Genomic DNA, 24,673 nt, shown 5'->3' with positions numbered 1-24,673 from the left:
TCTCCTATTGCGTTTTCTCCCTCTAGCCTGATTGTCCTTAAGAGAGCAAGAAGTAGAATCTGTGGCTTAAATGGTTCATCCCTCTGCTCACACGTTTATTTTCTTCTTTCTGTGTAGTTTCTCTTATTTCCTTCTAGCATGACCTGTTTCTGTTCATTGTACATTCTTTCGGGAGAAGAGCTTCTGTCATATTTGGTTCATTCAGTGCTGATGCTCTGATCCCATCTGCTACTATGCAATCCTACAGCAAACTGTTCCTGCAGAGGAACTGAGTTCCTTTACCTTTTCTCCTAAAGAGCTAGCACCAGAGTATGTTTCACAAACAAAATCTTTTGATTTTTTTTGGGAAATGGATGAATATTACTTTTGAAATACACAAATACCCAGTGCATCTCCTGTTCATGCTGAAAGATGTTTATATTAGAAATGCTGGAGCTTTCTTCCAGAGCATGAATACCTTCTCCACAGTGTAAAAAAACTGACTATTATAGTAAAACACAAAAGATTTGTTACCTTTCAGTAAGCAGTTATGCTTCTTAGCTTTGAAAATCAGGTCTCTGGAGGCTTAAATTTTTAAATGTTCTGTTCACTTTTCAGAAACAATGTTCTAATAATAATCTAAAAAGTAAATGGATTAAATAGTCATTAAGCATGGTTTATCACTGTATTAATAGGTCACAAGAAGAATCTAGAATGGAAAGAAACATTTTGGAAAGGTTATTTTCATGTTATATAAACTTCCTGAGACAACTCTATTGCAGTTTTTCTATACATGTAATTCACAGTCCTGAAATTATAAGATACTGTGTTGATTGGAGTGTGTCCTAGGGTGGATAAAGAGAGAATATAATTTACTGTGTCATAGTTTCAGCAACTCAGGAAATGACACAACTCATCCAGCATTTGTGAATGTGCTGCAAACAAAAGCCTGGTACTGTAAAGAGATGAAAGTAATTAATTTTGAATCAATTGGGCAATATTGAAATTAAATAAATGCCTAAATCATCATCTTAAGAAAAAAAGATCCTGCAATTCAAAAGAAGGCTGCTGTTGTTGATGTTACGGTATTTTACTCACCAGTTTTTGCAAAGACTTGTGCATTGGTTTCCTGTTGGCTTGAGGAGATTTTGGATCTGATCCGTTTAGTCAAATTGTAACTAACAATGCAAAATGATAGGCTCATTAGTAGCATGGTATTCATCTCAAAGAAGTGGCTGCAAGTGGAAAGTATACAGAGGCTCAGAGTATTCAGCGCTGCATGAAGTGTGGTAAAAATAAGTTTTTAAATGCTCATCTGTCGAGATGGCTTCTGCTTGGTAAATGACTTGGTCATGTGAAGTATATTTTTGCTTAGACTCTTACCTGACCTCATTTTACTGATGAGGCCTTAAGAAATTAAACCTAAAATACAATGTATGGTAGTAATTTCAGTGATGGTTGCTGAGCCTCTGCTCCCGTCTACCATATGTTATTTCCTTCCTTGACACACAGACAGAGAGGAAAAAGGAGTCTGCTGAGGAAACCAGGGGACAGAAGAACTGAGGTTTCTCTCTGTATTTGGTTACACCTGGGATGAAATCCATCTTTCCCCCTTTATCAGGAGGGACTGCGGTGTTTAGCTGTCCAATCCCTTGCCCTGAGAAATCTTGGGCCTTAAAAGACATAATATTGAAGCCTGATGGCCATGTCTGCTGTTCCATCTGCTTGTTGCCTTTAGGTTTCCCTCTACCTTTTTCCTTAGCATTCTTGTTTTCAAAAATTTTCTTCCATGTTTTGTTCCTCCTTATCCACTTTCCTGTCTTTCCTTAATTTCTTTCCCTCATTTTTACTTCCTCTAATGTATATCAGAGCCTGTATCCCAATCACAGTCTCTTTCATTCTTAAGAGCATGTGAAAAGGGTGTGTGAGGGACTGGAGAATGCCATTTTATATTGCCTGGTTGTAATTCGTGAATTTCAGCTTTGTGATATGAAGCCGTATTGTTATGGATTCCTTTCTCCTTAGGGGTCAGGGAAAATGGGCTTTTGGGCATAAGGAGTGCTTGGGGCTATTGCTGTGAGAAGCAAAGGGTCTGTCTAAGCAGGAAGCTGATGCAGCAGGCCGAAGCACTGGCCAACATTCTGGCGAGAAAAGGAAGTGACAGGTGTCCGGTAATCTGTAAGAAGTATGCCATGTGATGATGAGTGAGCTTTGGCGGGGTACAGACAGAAAAACTAAAGAGCCTATAGACAGCAAACCGTTAGGCCTACAAAGGCTAACATGGCAATTGCAGGTAACTACTTCAATTTTTTAGAGTTTAGCTTTTATTTTGTGAGAAGTAGCCAGTGTACGCACTGAGTGACTGGAAGAATAGTATGTGATTACTTCAACACAATGGCTTATAATTAGTATGGCAGAGCAACTTACTTGCTTAAAAAACAGTTTTAAAAGCCAGTTTAGATAAATTTGCCTTTTCACGTTGAGTTTGTGTCATAGGCTAAAAGATAAAAAGTATTTTCATTGTGACAAAACAAGGAAGAGGTGGAGGTACTGTTGTTCTACTCCTTGACCCTCTCTGCCCTGCTGTGGCTTTTTTGGCAGTCTCCTCTCCCAGGACGATAGATTCTGAGCTTCCTTTTCTCTGAAAAGTGCCCTAACCATATGCTGTGGAGTATTTTGTACTTGAGTTTTATTGCTGCAACTGCAACATGACATATTAAAAGAAGTAAATGTTAAGTCAGTTCTTCAAAAAATGGAAATATGAGATTTTTCTCAAGAAAATACTTTTCATACTGTTTTGACATAGGGAGAATTCTTTCCTTAGCCTTTAAGCTGAAAATGCCTGAATTAATCTTTTCTGTAAATAAATGAAGTATCAAGTAAGAAAAAATATACCACCCCTCTCAGCTAGCTGATGTGATCAGTTTTAGCCCAATTTACTCATTTCTCAACATTACAAACAGCTGAAATCAGGAGATTTTAGAATGGAAAATGTTAGAGAAGTCAGTGCAAAGTAAGCCAGGTTTTTTGTTTTCTTCTTTATTAAATTTCCTCAGACCTAAATGGGATTTGAAGTTGTACTTGGTGGGGAATAGAAATCCACTAAAATACTTTCCCAGTCTGTCAGATTTGTGCTATATGTGTAGCTAGCATTTCATCACAAGTTTTGAATATCTTGAATAGTAGGAGCTTTTCACATTAAAGATACAGAAGCATGGCCTTGGAGTACCTTATGGCTAATGGTTTATACATGTATGTGGTTTTAGGTCTTAGATGCCAATAAACCCCTTATCCTTTACACACAGGGGGCCCATTCAAGCAGGACTTTATTACCGTAGAATTCCCTGCAGAAGAAGTTTCCTGACTTACCATGAAGCTACAGGATATTCACTTTCAGCCTTTGAATAATGAAAATTAATACCTTGTTTTGACTGAAGGGGATCTCCAGAGATCTAGTCCAGCGTCTCTCTCAGAGCAGGGCTAGGTTCTCAGTATCATCAGGCTGCTTGGGTCCTGTCTGCCTGACTTCTGAATAGCTGACTTCTGAATATAGTTGAGGATGAAAATTTTGTAGCCTCTCTAGGTCCCTATTGCAGTGCATTACCCACTTGTGGTGAACTGTTGTCCTCCCTGTAACTTCTGATGGGAATTTGCTTTCCTCTTATTGTTTAGCTGTGCATGTCTGAGTCTGGCTCTATCTTCTCTATGGCGTCTCTCTTTGTAATGGCAAACTATAAATGGGATCCTTTACCTTGTGCAACCTTCTCTTTTCAAGCCTGAGTAAATGGAGTTCCTGCAGCCTCATGCTATGTGTTCCAGCACCACTAACAATTTTAGCTACCTTCTGCTGAACTCTTGATAGCTTGAAATCACAACCTGAAAGCTTGTGATTTATTTTTGAGGAAGCATAAAATATACTTGTGTTTTTTCTAAATTATCTGCAAAGAATCATGTGATAACTTTTGGGTTTTCTCCTGCATTATGACTCAAGGAAGCAGAAAAAGACTGGTATTATTCTTAACCTCTTCCACTGTCTTTCTTGAGTAGAATAATTTGATGGTTTCATTTGTTGGATTTTTTTATTAAAAAAAAAGAAAAAAAAAAAAAAGAATTTTAGCATGAGTACTTGAAATGCTTCCTGAAGATTATATAGAATAGAATAGAATAGACCAGACCAGGTTGGAAGAGACCTTCAAGATCATTGCGTCCAACCTATCAACCAATCCAACCCACCTAAACAACTAACCCATGGCACCAAGCACCCCATCAAGTCTCCTCCTGAACACCTCCAATGATGGTGACTCCACCACCTCTCTGGGCAGCCCATTCCAATGGGCAATCACCCTCTCTGTATAGAACTTCTTCCTAACATCCAGCCTAAACCTCCCCTGGCGCAGCCTGAGACTGTGTCCTCTTGTTCTGGTGCTGGCTGCCTGGGAGAAGAGACCAACATCTGCCTGTCTACAACCTCCCTTTAGGTAATTGTAGAGAGCAATAATGTCACCCCTGAGTCTCCTCTTCTCCAGGCTAAGCAATCCCAGCTCCCTCAGTCTCTCCTCATAGGGCTTGTGTTCCAAACCCTTCACCAACTTTGTTGCCCTTCTCTGGACACGTTCCAGCAAGTCAACATCCTTCTTTTACAATTTATAAGGTTCTGGGGTTTAACTAATACTAATGTTTGATTAAACAGGTCAAAGTGGCTTATTTAGAAACAGTTAAATTGGAGTAATGTAAATATTTTTAACCAAGGAAGGAATCCTAGACTACACAAATTGTCTGAGGTCCTAAAAGTACTGCTGTTTCTAACTAGAAACGCTACTGATGAGGGCATTTTCCTTGACAATGACCTTTTCTCAGTTGAAAACCTGACCTCATTACCATTTATGCAAAACCTGTATTCTGTTAAGACTTATTATGCTGAGAGGTTTATAAGAAAAAGCAGAATTTGCTCCAAAGCAAGAATTTGATACTATGGAGAAACAAACAAAACCCTTGAACTCAAATACTTCTCAAACAATTTATTTAGATGAATCTCTAGATATTTTAATTCATCATTTTTTTTCCATACTGTTGATACTTTAGCAGAGGGTTTGGACTAGATGATGTCCAGAGAGCCCTTCTGACACACACCAATCTGTGATTTAAAGAAAAAAAGAAAAAAGAAGGAAAGGAAAACCCAACCCAAACCAATCTTGATAGCAATTTTTACCCATTTACAGAAATTTTCAACTTCTAAAGAAAAGATTAATTTAATAAGATAAAATTCCAAATATAAGGAAGGTACCTGTAAAGTTCTCTCTCTTAGATGAGTCAACAGACTATGAATGTGTGGATGACATTCAGCAAAACTGCTTCCACTGCTGGATGAAGCTGGAAGTCATTCACCATTTCTTCTCTTTCAGGGAAGGACCATTATAGATTATTTTGATCTGTTCTGAGGTAGGGAGATGATGAAAACAAAGTTACATACTTTTTTTTCCTTTCCCTCCCCCCGCCCCCATCCCCCCTCTTTTCCCCCCTTGTATTAATAAGAATATTTCTATTTTGGATGTTGTTTCCATTGAACAAGACCATCTTAGAGCTTGTTGTCTCTTCTAGATACCCTTGTATTGAGATAAAGAATTTTGTTGAACACATTGAATCCTAACAGCTGATTTTATGTGAGACAATACAAACAGGATTGCTGTTCTGTTTTGTAGTATTACATGTCTGAAACAGGGATAAAGCTGAATTCTGATCAGTCTGAGGGGCTTTCATGTGACTGAACTTCTGATAGAGTGGGAATATATATTTGAACTTGTTTGCTTTTCTTCAATAAAAAGTCATAATGAAATGCCTTTTTTGTTCAGAGCAACTTAACTCAGAGGTTTGTTTTTGGTTTTTGTTTTTGGTTGTTTTTTTTTCCATGGGATAAGAACACCCTATTTTTTGAATATTTAGAGATCAAGAAAAATGCACTGACCAATCTTAGTACTGTATGGGAAATGCACTATGGGTTAGCTGTCACTTTTTATGAGACCAGGAATGACTGAGTCATTCCAACTGCAAAGTTTGGGTCATTTCAACTATATAAAGTTGGAAGCAGACATGGGGATTTAACCTATTGTTAACAGACAGTAGTCTCTAAAGTTGATTGATGTGCTAGGAAAGTCAGTTCCATACTGGTCCATTCTTAAAGGAACTGTTTGTAACGTCTTCCACAAAATAATTATGGTTCCACTGACTCTGAAATTACTTGTGTTAATGAATATGTTATTACAAAGTGTATTTTATATATACAATTATTAGAATGTCTGTTGTCTGAAAAAAAATATTTCAGAAGTTTTTCTCATTTTCTGAATCAACCCCCCAGGCTAATAAACTGTACTTCCTTGTTAGTGAAAAATTCCGATCTCATTCATCTCTTAAAAATCCACTGATGAGCATTCACAAACAAGCAGTGTTGAATGGACACAAAACTTCAGGTCTCAACAACCTTGGAAATTCATCCATAAAATAAATTACATTTTGCAGATGCTAGTTACTGGTATACCATTTTTATGTCTACTCTGTTACATTATATATTTTTATGGTAGATTAAGTCATGCTCTTGGGCTGGTCACAGTGTACTGTGGGGATACCAAGTTCTTTCAAGCATTTAAAAAAAATAGAAGTGTGTGATATGATGTCTATCAGCACTGTTGATAAGGATGCATCTTGAGAAAAATCCAAGTCTTTAAACTCTTGTCCCTGAGATTTGCTTCTTGTGGATTTGAGTATCATCCATATGTTGTGTAATAAATCCTGTGATCAAAGCACTACACTGTTCTGATTTCCTTAAAGTTTATTCTATTTAAAGTGTGAAAAGGAAGTGATGAGCATGGTATACATTTATTACATGGATTCTAGAAAGCTCCTTTGACGTTTATGCTTTTTGAATTTTCTTTAATACTGGCACAAATTAAATCATATTCTGTATTGAAGTGTTGTCTGGGAAGATGAATAAAAGTTCTAATCTAAATAGATCTGTGTAAGGGTAATTTCTAATTTTTATAGGACTGTTAAAATGAAGAAATCATGTTCTGTTTGCAGCATTTCCTGACAGATGCTGATGTTGTAAATTATAGAGCTGTTCTTCCTCTGCATGGATTTCGTAGTACTCACAGCGATTTATAGGTGCAGAGTGTAGCCGCTGGAAGTAACTTATTCTCAGTCCTATATTAAATCTATCATATACAACTGCACTAACATTCAGTACAGAGCTCAAGAGCTTATGGCTTTTGCTTTCTTGCTTGGAGTTTCTGTCCTGTAAGTGTTTACAAGGTACACAGAAAACAGCAATAAAAAACTTAAAATTATATACATGAAATTAAAATGGAAACAATATTGTCCATGAGAAATACCTGGAACGAGCCTATTTTGCAGTTTAATTAGAACAGCAAACCCAAAGCCTATTGTTATTGTTTCTGAAATTGGTATTGCTAATGAGTTTGTTTTGATGGATTTGCACTTCAGTTCCGTTTGCTTGAGTGCCACTTTACACATGTCAATTGTATGTGTCTTCATGATACCAAAGCTCAGTATTCCTGCAGTGTTTGAACCGTGTGCATCTTAAGAGTCTGTGATGCTGTGGCATTGATAGACTTGATTCAGCTTGCTTTTGATCAGGATTTTTTAATTAGGAAGAAAGGAAACTAATTTACTTGAAATATTAGGGAAGTATTCATAATAATGAATTTTAAAAATTAGTGAGTTTGACAGAGGAATAAGGGCAAGGGCCATGGAGAATTGTTGAGTATATAATATAATCTGTGTGAAAATAGCATTTGGAACAGTCTGCCTGATGTGAATCTTGCTCACTGTTGAAGATTTTACAGCTTTGATTTTGTAAATCTGGGAAACTGAACTGTGCTCTGTTCAAGATCAGGGGAAACTTGTGCGTGGGAGAACTGGAGCTAAATTGTTGGAGAAAAAGATCCTGAAGTATGGCAGACAGAATAAGTTTAGATATGATTATTTGTGTAAAATGCTAAGACAGAACATGCTAGATGTAAAAGATCTATTTTTTTTTTTTCATGTCTGTTAAATTATGTATCAGTAAAAATGCTAATGTACCATATATTCCACTACTAATAGTTTTACTTAAGTTGTTTCTAAGTAGCTTAATACCTCTAAGGCAGACAATGAAACAAGTTTTCAATTTAATAAATATCCCCAAATCCTCCAGAAATCCCTTCTAATTTTAAAACCTCAAAAAAGGAAGCAAGTAAAAAATAAGAGCATATGGTATGATGAGAATGTAATAAAATTGCAGAAAGAAGTAATTGTGGATAAATGTCACACTGCCATATTTTTCAGTTAATCATCTTCCATTGACAACATTCCAGGCCAGAATACTTCCTGCAAGCTTGAACAGCTCTATTCTATGTGTGGTACTGTACAGGAATGTTGATGCCTTTTGTTTCCCAAACACTTGAAATTAGTATGAAAGATCTCGTTGATGTATGTTACTATGAGTGTTTATTTTGGCATAAATGTTTAGAGGAGAGTTTTAACCTGTCATTTCTCACATATACCAGTTTAAAAGCATCTTTACTCCTACGAAAAGTCTTGCTTTAGCAAATCTTCTGAACTTCCTACTTCTGCAAGCTCCATGTTCTGCACTGTTGTCCTTGTATTAGGTGTGGATATACAAATTACTTGTTTATTGAAAGCTGATACTTCACTTTTAAATTAAGATTTGTGTTACATTATAAATTATCTTGACTGCCAGAATTATGTCAGCTGTCTGAACTCTTCTTTCAAAGATGGATGTTAACCAACGTATTATAGACATTAAAGTGCAAAATGGAATTTTGAACCATGTGCATCAAGCTAACACTAACCTATTAAATGGGCTTCTGAAAGAGATCTATCTCCAAGTCATGTTAAGGACTAAGCACTGAAAGCAAAGCAAGTTTAGGTAAGAAAACAAAATTATGCTGTAGAACTGCTGGGCTTCTGAAACTTTTAAATTGTATTTGACAGGGGCATAAAAATAAAGTATTCCTTAGGTAGTGTGGGGGGTTGAAAATTATCCTGCAACATAAAATTGCCAAACCAGCTCAGCTGGAAAGCAAATGAAGCTGTATTTAAAAGGAAAACTGCAATCTAGAAATGAATTGTGGTTAATATGTACAAAGTATACTATATTTACCTATAGTTACAATTTATAAACAGAACAAGAACCCCCCTAGACAAACCAGGGGGCTATCAATAGCATCCCCTCCCGGCTCCCTTCCCTCCCCTCCGTACATGGGACAAGAGCAAGAGCCGAGATTTGTTAGCCATAACAAAGCAACGAAGACACGGTCAGCAAAACCAGCAGAAGCCAGAAGGTAGTATCTGCCAGAGTGAAGGAAGCAAATAGACAGAAAGTTGGTTTACCAGACTATGTTAGTTATCTGACCAATAGGATTATTTAGAATTTATCATCATTTTCCCTTTTACATCCAATGGCAATTTATTTACATTCTCTCACTTTCTGTTCAAGATCTGTGGGAAATTTTCGAAGCACAGCCTGAAACTACCACAGGTAGAAATGTTAACAAAGAAAAAAAATGCTGACTTACTAACTGTTTTCTTTACAAATAGAAGTTTGCCACTTAACTCCTTACATATGAGTACTGTAGGCTGCTTCCACCCTACTTTTGGGTGTTCTACACTGGCTATCCTATTTTCAAATGCTTTGAACCAAGTGGAGTTGATGCATCACTGATTCCTTCCTATATTTCTTCTTTATACTTCTTCATTCTCATCTTTTCATGTTGTGTCTCCCTTATTTCCTGTTTTCCTCTCTTTGATTTTTATTTCTGCTGCACTTCCTTTCTCTTTCTTTGATTCCTCTCCTTTGCTTTTTCATTAACCATCTCCTCTTTAAGATGTGGTAAGACCTGGAGATTCCTAACTTCATAGCCTTCTCTCTGATGAATGTTTCCTGCTGTAGTTCCAGACGAGCTCATTGATGATAAATGTGACCATAACTGTGCTGGGAGAAAACCTTTGTGAACTAATATCTTCAGTGGTATATGTTTGCAGGAAAGGGATTGCTGGACTTAAATGAGGCAGGACTGAGCTGGGGGGGGTGTGTGTGTGTCAGTCTGTGGGCTGAGGTTTGGACTGGGTGATTTTATGGCCAGACAGGGGAGCCGCTGTGGCTGAGCTAGATACCAGCACTCCTATGCATCTTAACAAGGAATTAAGGGAAATCCCAAAGTGAGCAGACCTGGGGCTCTAGGGCCCAAAGGTTCACGCCCCCAGTTAAGGCTGGGCAGGGCCCTTTGGGCCTAATAGTGCCCTCAGGGCCCTGACAGGATTGATTTTGATCTCACCTTCTCATATGATAAGATAGAGCTTTGTTGCTGACTTAGTATGGAAGAAGACATCCCAGACCAGTGCAGACAGTTTATAAGTATAAAAAAAGTCTGAAAGGTGAAATAAGAGGAAAGTGGTAAGCTGTGAAGAAAAATAGATTAAAGGTCAGTAATGTAGCTGAAGAAACTATAGATGCTGAAATATTATGGTATAAAGAGAACAGCAGTGAGAACTGATTTGGAATATTTCTTTTCTCTAGTCTTGTTTGTCTTCTGCCTCTGTGCAGGTGGAATATGATCCATCTATACTTACAACAATATATGGGTAACAAAAAGCATGGCCACAGTTTGTGTTCATCTGTTCCTCTTGTTCTGGTGCCATGTTTCACAGATTTCAATCCTGTACATACTTACTTTTCCCTGTATGAGTTAGGGCTAGGTTTACACCCCGGAGTAGCACATTGTCTTACTGCATTCTGTACAGAAGTTTATGTAATGTATTTGGGCAGAGGTAACTACATACGGGGTACCTGTCTCAGTCCAACCTTCTGTTCAGCCAGATCTGACACACTGAATGCTCAGACCTTTAAAAGTCTATGGTCTTGGTTTGGAATCTTGTCTAAAGGTGTGCAAGTCATTCAAATTAATCACAGCGTGTAGTGGTTTGATGGTTTAATCCACCCACGCCCACATAAAAGCACAGCTAAACTCAGATGGAGAAGCGAATGAAAAGCTGTAATTTACAAGCAATAATGAAATGAATATATACAAAATAGACAGTATTTACAATATCATACACAAATTTGTAGGAAAGAACGCAACACAGAAAAACCCTCCCGAGGAGGGTTTCACCTCGGGTTCCCCCCAGCCTCTCTTCCCCTTCCCTTTCCCCTCCAGTTAATTAGACGAAAAAGGAGAGAAAAAGTGAAAAGGATATTAAGGGAATTCGTTAGTTCAAAGCTTTGTTAGAGGAAAAACTAGTATGCTTATCCTATCAGTTTTGGTCCAGGGTCAGCAGCATACACTCTGGCCAAGAAACGAAAGACAGGCTGAAGCTGGAGTGAGTGAGAGAAAAGAATGTGAGAAATATTTGCTAGGGTACATCTCACATCTGACCAATGAAATTCATTTAGAATTAATCTTTGTTTTCCTTTTTACACCCAAACATTCAGCTAGAGAATTCTGCAGCTATCCTTTTCTTAAAAGCACAGCCTAAACTGTCACACAGTGCCCATCAGCTTATTTTAGAACTGTGATGATTTAATAGTTCCAGAAGTGTGTTAACACTCTGTAGCTCTCAAGTGATGTGTTCCATAAAAAAATAATGTAGATACTTTCTCAGTGTTGCTTTCTTGTGTTTCCTAGTGGTATGTTCCTTTTGACAAGTAAAAGAGGAATCAAACAGTTTCTGCATTAGGTTTACAGACAATATGTTTGCAGAAACTAACTTTTTCAAAGAACTGGTTACATTATTCTGTTGATGCATGCATGCAAAGATTTGGTAATCATTACATTGTAGGGGTTTTGACTTGTTCCTTTAGAAGATCCAGCTAAGATTATGAATTGCCTCTTTCTGTGCTTAAGAAAAATCTTGCAGAATTAATTCTTCATGAAGATGACAAAGAACAATGGTCCTACAGCTGGGCTGTCCAAGGATCACAACTAAAAAACAGTGATTATTTTCATGAGTCTAAGCATTTTTACTTTTAAATCTTGTTGAACAAATCCAGAGCTCTTTATAGCTGAATTTACCAATACCATGGTTCTGAAATGCCACACAATATTGTATGAAAAAACCCCATTGTGTCTTAAAAACATGAATACATTGAATTTTTTTTGCTATTTCCAAACACATTTCCAGATGCCAGATTGCTGACTTGCCAGCTTTGTGCTACTTGGTTTGCTAATACTGGATTTCTTACGAACCCTTAATTCTTGGTTAGACGGTACTGTTTTAGAGGGGAAACATCAGCTGGAAGGACTGTTGAATTTGTTTGTTTGAATAGGGTGCAAGAAAGTAAGAAATGGTTAAAGAATAAAAAGCAGCTTGGGGTTAAGTGTTGTATTCACTTACCATTGTGTCTCTAGGTCTGTAGCTTCCTTGTGTTTTGTTGTCTTGTAAACATAGATAGACTCACTAATTAGTGAATCCAGTAGATGCCATCTGCCTGGACTTGTGTAAAGCCTTTGATACTGTTCCATGTGACATCCTGGTCACCGAATTGGAAAAGCGTGGACTTGAGGGGTGGCCTACTGGCCAGATAAGGAAATGGCTGGGTGGCTGCACTCAGAAGGCTACAATCAAAAACTCAGTGTCCCGATGGAGACCAGTGATGAGTGGCATCCCTCAGGGGTTCGTACTGGGAACCAGTAGTCAACAACATGAACAGTGAGATGGAGGCACCATTAGCAAGTTTGCAGATGATGCCAAGCTGTGTGGTCCAGTTGACACACTGAAGGTAAAGGAGGCCATCTAGAAGGACTTGGGCAGGCTGGAAAGGTTGTTCCAAGCCAACCTCATGATGTTCAACAAGGCCAGGTGCAAGGTCCTGCACCTGATACGGGGCAATCCTAAGCATAAATAAAAGCTGGGCAAGGAGTTTCTTGACCGCGGTCTGGTGGAGAAGGACTTGAGGGGGTCAGCTGATGAAAAACTCACCGTGAGCCAGCAATGGTCACTGGCAGCCCGGAAGGCAACCATGTGCTGGGCTTCCTCAAAAGCAGTGTGACCAGCAGGAAGTGGGACGTGATTCTGCCCCTCTGCTCTGCTGAGACCCCACCTGGAACACTGCATCCAGTTCTAGTGATCCCAGCATAAGAGGGACATGGAACTGCTGGAGCAGGTCCAGAGGAGGATCAGAAAGATAGTCAGAGAGCTGGAGCACCTCTGCTATGGGAACAGGCTGAGAGAGTTGGGGCTGTTCAACCTGGAGAAGAGAAAGCTTCAAGGAGACCTTAGAGCAGCCTTCTAGTACCTGAAGGGGGCCTGCAAGAAAGCCAGGAAGGGACTTTAGACAAGGACAGTGACAGGATGAACGGTGGTAGCTTTAAGTTTGAGGAGGGGAGATTTAGATGGAGATTAGGAAGAAATTATTTACAGCGAATGTAGTGAGACACTGGAACAGGTTACCCAGTGAAGTTGGTGATGCCCCCCTCCTTGGAGGTGTTCAAAGCCAGGTTGGATGAGACCATGAGCAAGCGGTTCCAGTGGAAGGTGTCCCTGCCCATGGCAGACGGTTGGAAGTGGGTGATTTTTAAGGTCCCTTCCAACCCAAGCCATTGTGTGAATCCATGAATAATGAGAACAAGAGTCAGTATTTAAAAATAAATTACAGTTTTTGCTTAGAGAGCACTAAATAAATTTCAGAGGCCAGAGGTGCACAAGTTTTGGATTTGTGTACACAGGTAATGAAGTAATTCCTTCCCCATGGTTATTCATTTATATATTGGTTTAGTGACGATGTAAAAATATGTTAAGTATTAATATGCCCAAGAAAATAACTCAGTTTTCTATTCAGATGATCATCTAGTTAAACCATTGTGTGCTTCTCTTCAAGGCTCCTTTTCTCTCTTTCTTTTACTGTATCCATGAGATGTGCAATTTGGCCTGAGGAAGTAAGATGCAATGCTATGTCCAATGCACATCTTGCAGTAAATGAGATTTTAAAAACATAGGACTGGCTCATTTAATATTGAATGCTATTTTATTCAGCCATAAACTTATGAACTTTATGCAGAAAGAAGTCAATACTGCAATGCTTTTGTAAATAATGCATAGAGAGCCTGATGCAGTGCAAAGGAAAATAATTAGAAGGAGTTCAGCTTGCTTTAGAGCAGGCTGCAAGCAGTTTTTGTGTGTGCTTTATTGTTCATTCTTCATTGTGCCTCTTCTCATCATTTGAGGCTGGTGCCACAGGCTTTTATTTTTCTGATACTTTGTTTTTTCTTTTTTTTTCCTAGCTTTTTTAATTTCCCCCCTGAATTTAACTGTCTCCTTCACCCAAGCTGTTTTGCAAATACTACTTTTTAATTTTATTCTTCCTAAGGGGACAAGATGCAGGACAGTGGGGAGAATGTTTAATGAAACAGCAAGCTCCTTACAATCTTGATGTTGACTGTATGATTGTCCCCAAGTCCATAACTTTCTCATGTCCAAATAATAGCTCCCAAGATTGATTCCTAGTGACAGTTAAGTCAGTTATGAACTGATTATGAGCCTTGGCACCTCCGTTGAGTTTAGTGTTCCTTCTTGTCTGGGCTGCCAGGAGGGAGTAGGATTTTAAGAAGATCTGTGTGAAGTTAGGAGGAGCAAGATGGGTCTGGTAAAATCCCTGAATTCTTAAAGCATGTACACAGCAGGGAGAGAGGAGAAACAGCCAGTGAAATTTCACAGAGGTGGCATCTCTTGAGGACCTTTTCATTTCCACACTCTCCATGCTTCCCATTTATCATGAATACAGGATTCTCCTGCCTTACCTGTATTGTTTCTTCCTGCAGTGTGCTCTGGACATGCGCTGGTGGGGCAAGAAAGGAAATGTGTAGAATTTGTTCAGATACAACAGTCACAGAATTCCTTGCTTAACCCTGCCTGCACCTCTGTTGTCCTTTGTTCCTTATGACAGAAGACATATTTGGGAAGAAAGACAGTTAATTTCCTGGCTAGTTTTCTCATAGAAAAACTCTGCTTAAAAACAAGCAAAATGTGGACAGTTCATGGGGCTGGTTATGACACAATAAAAATTGGGATTGTTTTGCACCAACTTTGTTCATTTCTCAAGAGATAAAGATGATTCAATTGTAAGTATTGCTGTAGCCCATTTTCACAATCTTTGATGAATTTAACTCAATGTTTCCTTAGAGTAGATACAGTAAAAAAAATTGTTTATACTTTACTTGTCAGTGTTGAAGTTTTGAAGTGCTTTTTGAACTAAACAGCATGTTCTTTTGCTGACAGGATTTGAAATCGGGTAATCATCGAGATGAAATTGCTGCAGCACGTGCATCCCTGAAGGAAAATTCATCTCTCCTACATTCAATATGTTCGGCTTGTTTGGAACATTCAGATGTTGCATCCCTTACAGCCAGCAAGGATTCAATTTGCAATGAAATACAGAATGCTCTCAATGTAATTTCTAATGCTTCCCAAGGAGTTGAAAATAAAATGGGACAACCTACATCTCATACAGCTACTCTTGGAAGCGCACTTGATGAGCTTGAGGTATGTAAAGCTGTAACACTGCAGCATTTTGGGAAAAATGGTTAATTCCATTATTTTATTGTAAAATTAACTATTGGTATGATAGGTGATGGACCTAAAGACATTAAAACTAATGTTCTAGTCTAAACAGTATCAGTCAGGTAGCCCCCCAGACTTCCTGCAGTAACTCACATGTGCAGGGTCAATGGGAACAGGTAGCTGCCTGATGAAACAAATTATACAAATGAAGCAAACGTGCTCCTTGAAGAAGCACACCACCCACAGTGCCCTTGCAGAACAGGTATGAGGCTCTGAAGGAGGAGCTGGTTGCAAGCAAGAATGGGAGTCTCATGAAGGCCAAAGGTGCCACAAAGGCCTGAGGTAACACCAAGGCTGGCCTGCCTCAGGCCAGCCATAAAAACTGGCCCTGAAAGGAAAAATTGAAGGGTCATTGTTGTAGGTTGCTCTCTGCTGAGGGAAGCGGAGGGCCAAATATGCAGACTGGACCCACTTCATAGAGAGGAGGTGAGAGGTGTCCCTTGCCATGGCAGGGGGGTTGGAACTAGATCATCCTTGAGGTCCCTTCCAACCATAACAATTCTATGATTTCATTGAAAGAGATCACTTTCTTCACATAGTTTGAAGTCATGTTTGTGCAATATCTGGCTTCCTTTGAACAGCAGGGAAGAATGATTTCCAAGTGTGTCAGTAATGATAGGGACAGACACATCCTTGAGTACATGGGTAGAACCCGTGAGTTTCATTAACAAATAACAGTGATTCTGAGATGGTGGTAATCTCTGCTACTTTCACTGCATTGGAGCTCAGATTAAAGTCCTTTATTCCCAAACTTGTCACTGGGATCATTATGTAATTGATAAACCTGAATGATTTAGGAAACCAATTTTATTTTCTGCTTATCTTGAAATAAAGTGACATAACCAATATGATTTAACAAATTACGCATTTTCCTACCATTATTCAAGCAGATACTTGGAGAAAGTCAGTTCTTCACTCCTGACCTGATCAAAAACTCTTTCTCATGGCTGCTTTCCTCACATCAGTGCTAATCTCCATTGTCCTACCAAAAATTGTAGGTGAGATTACAGACCATGCCTCTCATCTGCTGCAATTTATGCAGGCCCAGATCAACAAAAGGACTGAAAGTTTCTAGCCACATTTGCAAATATGGGTCTTTTTGGTTGGAAATGATCAGACTGTTAGATCTCAGCCTCAGAACTCCAATGCTGATAAAGTTCTAGGAGAACAGCTATTATGACTGATGGTAATAGATTTTAACTAAAATTTTCAATGAAAGCTTAGAGAAATACATTGAAATATGACATAGATCTTGTAGTGACAGCTAATTGATCCAAACAGACCTTTTGATTGTGCTCAAAGTTCAGTCTGACAAGCTCCTGCCTGCTGAAGGAACACCTGTATGTTTCTTGTCTTCTTCCTTGCTTCTCACACTGAATTTTAAAATAATAGTTCCTAATCTAATTTCTTAATAAATGGAAGAAAAAAGAAACATTTAGCAGTAATGGTTGATTTGTTAGTTAAACTCTGAATGCAAAGTGATACACTTAAATGAGAGCTATTATTTACCTGTGCGAATTGGATCTTCTGACCGCAGATGAATTCATCTTGACTGTAGGCAAGCAGTAACATTCCAATGATTTTATTATTGTTTTAAAATGTAAGATTTGTGATAATCACAAAATGTAGAAAATTGTTCCTTTGGGTTGAATTTGTTTTTATTTGGAAACATATAAACAGAAAAGTCTGGTTGTTGTAAAAAGCTATTTGTTTATGGAGTTCCAAATATATTTTTACATAAGTAAGAAATGGGAATTGAAGTTGTGTGAGTTAGATAAAGCAAAATTGATGGAGCATTTCACTTCTTAAAATTATTATATGAATTAGATGCTTGCACTTTTCTTTCTTTACAGTAAAGTTCTGTTGGCTAAGGACCTGAAGTAACCTTTGCTCTATCTTCTTGTTGTAAATACATTGCCATGAAATAGATTGATGTAGTAAATAGTCTGTTGGGAACAAATCTCATTAAATGTTTATAGTGTGGAAATGTATCATAGAGCTTACCCAACAATCTAGTGTCTAGATGTTTTGCAATGTCATTTGTCCTTTGCCAGTGCTGGCAGTGTGAAAGTTTGTACAGATTTATAGGTGAAGAAACCACCAGTAAAATTAGAGCAGCTAACTCTTCAATCAGTAGATTCTCAAGAATCCCTCTTAAATATCTACCATGTCATTCATAAATAAACACAAAAATTCTGGTGTTACAAATTTTGTTTCATGTTAAGATATATGTTGAAGTGGTACATAGGTGTGTGTTTAATGCCTTTCACTTGTCTTGCACAAAATGATGCAGGTCTTGCATGTCTGACTGTCAGCTGTTGATCTGATATGGGGTCCTTTAATGACCATGGCTATCTAGCAGAGCAATTTCCTAGGAGGTATCAGTCTGAAATGTCATGAAATATAACCAGGTGTCTGGATAACCATGATCCTTTGTTTTCATGGATCAGAAGACCAATGATGAAAACAGTTTTGCTAGCTAAATGGCTAATTGACTGGCAATCAGGCCTGGCTCTAGGAATCGGCAGTTAAAAAGTTGCCCGCAAAAGCAAAATGATTTCCTGTGCTGACTGGGAGAACTTAATCTATGGTTGCTTTTGGTGAATGCAACCTGGCATAGACCCCTAAATCATTTTAATTGTCTGTCATTTGCTGAGACATGTCCAGAAATTCTTTTTTAGATTGTCTCTTAGAATATACCACACAAAATAGTGCTAGCAGTAGCACTGGCCTGATTTTTTTGTGATACTCTATACTGGTAGGAAAATCCAAAAATTCAACACAGAAAATGTGGAAGCAGGCAGATATGCACCAGTCCCTCCTAGTTGTTCTATATGGAATTGTGGGGACTGGAGTTCATGTAGTGTGAGTTTTGGTTACAAAACATCACATAATCTTAGATATTTAGGCTCCAGAAGTTCTTGCAGATGTTTGAGAAGGTTCATTATCCCCTGTTATTTATGTTATTAGGTAGTAAGTAGTGACTACTTAAATAACTAGAATGCTTTTAAATGTGATAGGGGACTTCAAAGCAATGGAACAGCAGTGGACATGTAATGTTGAGAAACCTACACTGATCCTGCAAGTTGGAAAAGTTAAGCTTGCATTTGAATGACACAGTAATGCAGGAAGAACCTGCACCAGTTTCCTGTTCTCAGAAGGAATTCCTGTGTATTTGAAAGAACATGGGAGGATTGAACATGTAACAAAGTCTTCCTTTCCCTAAATCATACCTAATGTGTAAGAGATTGTTAATAATATCCAATAAGGAAAATTCAAGATGACTGAAGTCCACTTTTCTAGCTGTTTAAGCTTTTACCTTTGATGTTATAATAGAACACTTACTCTTAGAATTGCCTGAACTAGACAGTACCTGAAACTGTGATATTAAATCTAAATTGAAAAAATAATTAAAATTCTCTATCTTGAAAGTAGTTTAGCACATACTGGATAAGCACAGAGAAGTTCTGATTTACCTGATCTAAATTCCACATGAGGGTATATAGCATATATATTAGTATTTCTTCTGAAAGCGTGGAAGCACATATGGATGGAGCAGGAGAGTAGATTTATGTGGAACATAGGCATGGTGATCTGCATTATAAGGACACTGTTTCAGATGTTCAGTTAGATTAAAAATTACTAGTTGGAATGTCTTTAAATGATGAAGCATTTCATTAAAATCTTTCTCCTTTTCTTTTTCTTTAGAATATTTGCTTGACTCTCAAATGTAATTAATTTTTATTGTGCCAAAAGAGTTGTCTTTGTGTTTAACCTAGGTAAAGCGAAAGGACAATTAAATCTTTATGTCCTTTGAAAAAACAATTAAGAAGTGCTACAATTTTGACCTTTGCCTGTATCTAGCTAGCCTTTTAAAGGTCACAGCAGGGACTTTGTGCCACAATGTGGGATTGTATTAGACTAAAAATCAGCAGAACTGGACTGCTCATGTAATCTGGTTTAACATTCTCAGCTGTGAGCTAGCACTGCTGCTTTTGTGTTAAATCCAGAGGTCCTCCTGATCTCTAAAAGACTAAATGTTGTAGATATTGAACCCTTTCAAACAATGCTGAAACTCTAGTCTGAGATACTTAGATAAAACATGGTATATTGCTGAGCAGTAAACTCATACACAATATCATAGTCCTACATGAATGTTACAAGCGTAGTATAAGATGGATACATTCATGTAAAGAATTCACAGGGTGGATATACCAAGATAGGCTCCCAGTATGGGAGGATATGGAAGACAGATGACCCTCCAGAAGTGTAGACAGAGGGAAGAGTTTGAAAGAAGAAATAATATGGTTTTTTTACAACCACGGTGACAAAACTTGAAGAGGAAAATCAGTAGGAACTTGGGAAGATGGTACACATTTGACTGTTTTTAGATGTGCCTCCTGTATGAGCATGAGCCTGGCAGTCTGGACTCCAGGTCTTTATTTAAAGAATGTGGAATGGTAGTTTTTTGTTGAAGACTAGGCTGTTGTGAAGATTAGTAGACTAAATAGTGCAGTGATAAGAATGCCTGCATACTTTTAAAGGTAGACAAGCAGCATGTCTGTTTCATGGAAAAGTGAAGTGCCCTGAAGAAGGAGAAATGCCAAATACAGGTGAAGGAGAGACAAGCCAGGAATGAAAAACCTGAATCTCATGCAGCAGAAGCAGGCAACAGAGGAAGGACTGAGAAAAAAGGCAATTGTCATAAAATGTCACCATGGCCTGCAGGTACACGTGGTCTTGTTCTGCTTGTTCTCTGAGCTGCTTGGGTATGAACCAGCTCTGGCAGGCAAGCTCTGTTGCCACCTTAGCACTGCATCCAGGCCAGTAAGTTTTCATAACATGTCCATTGGCTTAGAACTAGTGAGACCTAAATGGCAGAGAGAACTTTGTCTGCAAATGACCCCTAGGCATAGACCCATTAGGGAAAGGGGAATCTGCCATGGTCAGAGACATTTTGGATACTTCAGGGGGAAAGGGCTCACTGCATGTCCAGGAAGCATAGTGTCACTGTGATTCATGCAAGTGAAAAATAAAGGAACAACTTCTAATTGGGCTGATTTTTCTAACCCATACTCCTGATGTTTTTCCAGAATTTAATTATCCTGGATCCTCTTGTAGTCAATGAAGAGAAAATAAGGTCCTCACTAGAGAAACGTCTGGAGGCTATTATCAGTGGAGCAGCTTTGCTAGCTGATTCGTCCTGCACGCGGGATTTCCATCGCGAACGCATCATTGCTGAGTGCAACGCTATCCGCCAAGCTCTCCAGGACCTGCTTTCTGAGTACATAAACAATGTAGGTACCAGATTTTTGCCTTTTTTGGATGTCTCTCTCACAGCCTGTTTTAGTGTCTGTTACTGTTTAACCTATCCTTAGTATAAAGCAGAGTTTAAACTACATTTCTCAATGCACTCTTTACAAGGTTGAAAGGAACGTTTTTTTTACATAGATCTAAGCAAAAGCTAAACTTGGATGCCCAGACAGGATCTCAGGTAGTGATAGGACTAGGGGGAATGGAATGAAGCTAGAGGTGGGGAGATTCAGGCTGGATGTGAGGAGGAGGTTCTTCACCATGAGAGTGGTGAAGCCCTGGAATGGGTTGTCCAGGGAGGTGGTTGAGGCCCTGTCCCTGGAGGTGTTTAAGACCAGGCTGGATGAGGCTCTGGCCAGGCTGATCTAGTGTGGGGTGTCCCTGCCCATGGCAGGGGGGTTGGAACTAGATGATCCTTGTGGTCCCTTCCAACCCTGACTGATACTATGATACTGTGATACTATGAAATTGGTTTATATCATACTGCATGTAGAAAGTGCTGCATTACAGGTACAATGTACATGTTCAGGCTGTTTTATGTTTTCTGGACACTGCCACTAGGACAGCACAGACATAATATTTCAGGTGCCTAGTAACAAATGTTTCTTTGTCACTTCCTATACCAGAGTTTTAAAACCTAATCTCTGCACCTGTAGAATGCAACAATTTAATTAACAATTTTTTCAAATGGAAGTAATATGCTAATATGATTTTAGAGTGTTCACGCCACTGCATTTGTTCTGTGTAAGAGCACCAAGTTCCAAGTCTAAAAATTACTTCATTGCTAGGGTGATTGTTGGGTAAATCCAAAAATCTGGTTGTCTCACAGTATAGGCTTATGGGCCAGTTAATCTGTGAACTTTTGAAAAGGAGTATATTCTGTGTTTTTAAAATAACTGGTAGATTTGAAGTATGGATTTTATAGACTTTGTACGTCTGGCAGTTAAATGGAGGAACAGTGGAGGCTTGGGTACAGTGTTAAACCTGTATGGAGTTAATCTAAAAAATTAGACATAACCTTTTTTATCTAAAGATGCCTCAGGATGGTTTGTCAGGCACGCTGAGAGGATAATTGTATGATAGAGCTATATGTTTCCTTTTTGGGAAGCTGCAGTTTCTTTTTGTTCTCTGAGTTACCCAATCTGAAGCAGTTCTAGCAAGACTGTTTTCTTTGTCTTATCCTATGATCACTAGGATAATGAAGTGTAGCGACTAAGATAATCTATGCGTATCAGATGTCTTTTCTTTTCACAGATGTTGTGCTTTTTGATATTGGTGGAATTTACAGCTGATTTATTTGATTTTCTGTGAATTGAAGTTGTCCTTTCAGTCCCTATACCAGATAAAGATGCTTTCTATTTTTACTCAGAATTTAGATGGAGTTTCTGTTGAATGCAGCATAATTCTTGAGCCTCTCTGGTGGTGTCTTACATATGTGTTAGTTCTGCAAGCTTTTTTTAGCTCTGGCTGGCTTGGAATTTTAGTCTTTGATACCTTTTTGTAGCAGATGTCTATTGCCCTGTCTCTTAGGGTAGATCAGTTTTGCTGTTAAGTGGCTGAAAGTTTAATACAGGAAAGCATCAGCACTAATGTTTGGGTGGTTCATCTCTCTTAAAGGTCTTTTCCAACCTAAATGTTTCTATTATTCTAACTTGTAGTAGCCAGAGCATGTGGGAGGATGCAAATGTGGTGTATACCAATCTGTATTAGGCCAAAAGATCACTGTGGATCTATTACAAGAACACTTTTATGGGACTGTGTGTTTTGCAGGAGTGAAACTACATGACAGTAAGTCAAATGGTCTTAAATTCTTAGACCCTTCAAACAAAATTGTGATTATCTTTTCCATTTCAGAGGTAATCTTGCTTTTAGAGTTACTTAATGTAGACTAATGGGAAAAGAAGAATACATAACCCACATCCCTGATTTGAGAAGGTCAGGAAGCAGCTATTTAAATGTGGCCAAAAAGCAAGTGTCATACAATTTGCAGAACAGTGTCTGCACAAGGTAGCGAAGATAAGGAAGCAATACAAAAAACGTAGAGGTATGACATGTTATACTAGGGTTAAAGGAATTTAAAATGTTTAGTTTCTTTTAGTGCTCTTGATCTGCTTATACAATTAATATTGATCTTGATGGAAAAACTCTTACCAAGAATAATTTATGGCTATTACTGAGACTAGATTCAATAAGTTTTTTCCATGAGAAGATTATCAGGTTCCATTACTTTATTTCACAACTAACTCACTAAAGTATAGATGACATAGATCACAGTATGGAAATGCAAAGGAAAGTTAACCAAAATGTTCTCCACACTGATAAAGACCCACTCTATTTCCCAGAAGCTTGAAGTTTTTCTGCTCATGAAGTAAATCAGACATGTAATAAATTGCAAATTCTGAAAGGCAGCGATGTTCCTTCTAATACTTTGGAATTATTGTGTATTATTGTTTTCCTTTCTGCTTTTACTCATATATTGTTACGGGATGTATTTGCATTTCAGGACATCAAAACCCAGGAATTACTGCTGTGATTTTGGTAGCTTATCAATGCAGAAGCAAACCATGGTGTGTGGATAATTATGTATCCATAGGAGCAATCATTATGTTCTAGTAAAATAAGCACTTGCATTTTACTAATGACAAGCCCTTGTCTCTGCTCATCCCTTAATATGAAAAGTTACTGAATACATTGGAGTGCGGAATACTAACTCCATCTTTCTGGAGTTCTCTATCTGCTTTTACTCCCAGTCACAACAGGGATATGCACTTATTCTGGACATTGGTTGAATATGTGCATATATACACTCATCACAACAGTGGTGTTTCAGATGCTTAATGAGATATTGAAGAAAATGGTAGGAGCTGAATGATAGATTTTTATACTTCACCACTCCAGGAATGATGCTAGAAAGAAGAAACAACAGTTGGTGGCAGATAGTGAGCTTTATCTCCTTGAATTCCCTGGAGGTTCTCAGAAGTCTGTTACTTCAGCATGGGTTTGTAGCCACAGCTTTTAGATGTGAGACACATTTGGATCTGATCATGTGGACTGAAATGTTGTGACATAGAGACTAGGAATTAGAATCCATGAAAGCAGGGGAACACCTGAGACAGGGAGTGAGTTGGACTGTGCTGATGCCCTGAAGATGAAGGTATACACTACAGAGCCTTCTGTAACCATGGGGAGGGTCCAGCTGTGGGAAAGATAATACATTGGCTAACTGGGACTTGTGCAGTTGTGTCTGTCTGGATTCAAACTGTAATTGTCATTCATTTACTGAACCTGAGCAGTGGAAACCTGAAACCAGAACATGGATGGAAAACTGGGAGTCTTTATTTATTGATGGCATGGTTCCGGGCCTCACCTTTTGTCTCACCTCATAAAGTGGAGTGCTGTGGAGTGCTAATGCCTCGCTTTATTCCTCTGTTAAGTGGCCTTCAACAACAGCTGAAGGTCTGACCCACTGTCTCTATGTAGAGACTGCCCATGGTTGATAACATTTCATATTTTATCACTGCTCCTACTCTTTCAGAGTGGAAGGGCGTACAGGTATCTCAAATTTCATGCTCTTGTACTTTGTAGTTTCTGGATGAAGACTTTTAATGTTTCACTGGACAGAGGCAAGACAAGACACTTTGGGTTATCATCACAGTGGTGCAGTGTATCTTGCATTTAAGCTACTCAATCTTGCTCTGAGCAGTGGATTTTTCATTTCAGTGCTCCGGGGGAACATTTTTGATAGCTCTGGAAA

At 38.5% G+C, this 24,673-nt stretch overlaps 1 protein-coding gene across 2 annotated transcripts in view; it reads left to right on the top strand.

Moving 5' to 3' along the window:
* Positions 1–24,673, top strand: part of CTNNA3 (catenin alpha 3) — a 414,270-nt gene that overhangs the window by 79,241 nt on the left and 310,356 nt on the right. For both annotated transcript variants that reach the window (XM_068140126.1, XM_068140124.1), the window contains exons 6-7: positions 15,265–15,528; positions 20,700–20,903. In XM_068140126.1, the coding sequence (XP_067996227.1) occupies positions 15,265–15,528; positions 20,700–20,903 (468 nt within the window). The remainder of the gene's footprint in view (positions 1–15,264; positions 15,529–20,699; positions 20,904–24,673) is intronic.

This window comes from Melanerpes formicivorus, unplaced genomic scaffold, assembly GCF_026170545.1.
Source record: "Melanerpes formicivorus ecotype bairdi unplaced genomic scaffold, bMelFor1.0.p_v2 SCAF_6, whole genome shotgun sequence".
Lineage (NCBI taxonomy): Eukaryota > Metazoa > Chordata > Aves > Piciformes > Picidae > Melanerpes > Melanerpes formicivorus.
This window is presented reverse-complemented; position numbering and strand designations above follow the sequence as displayed.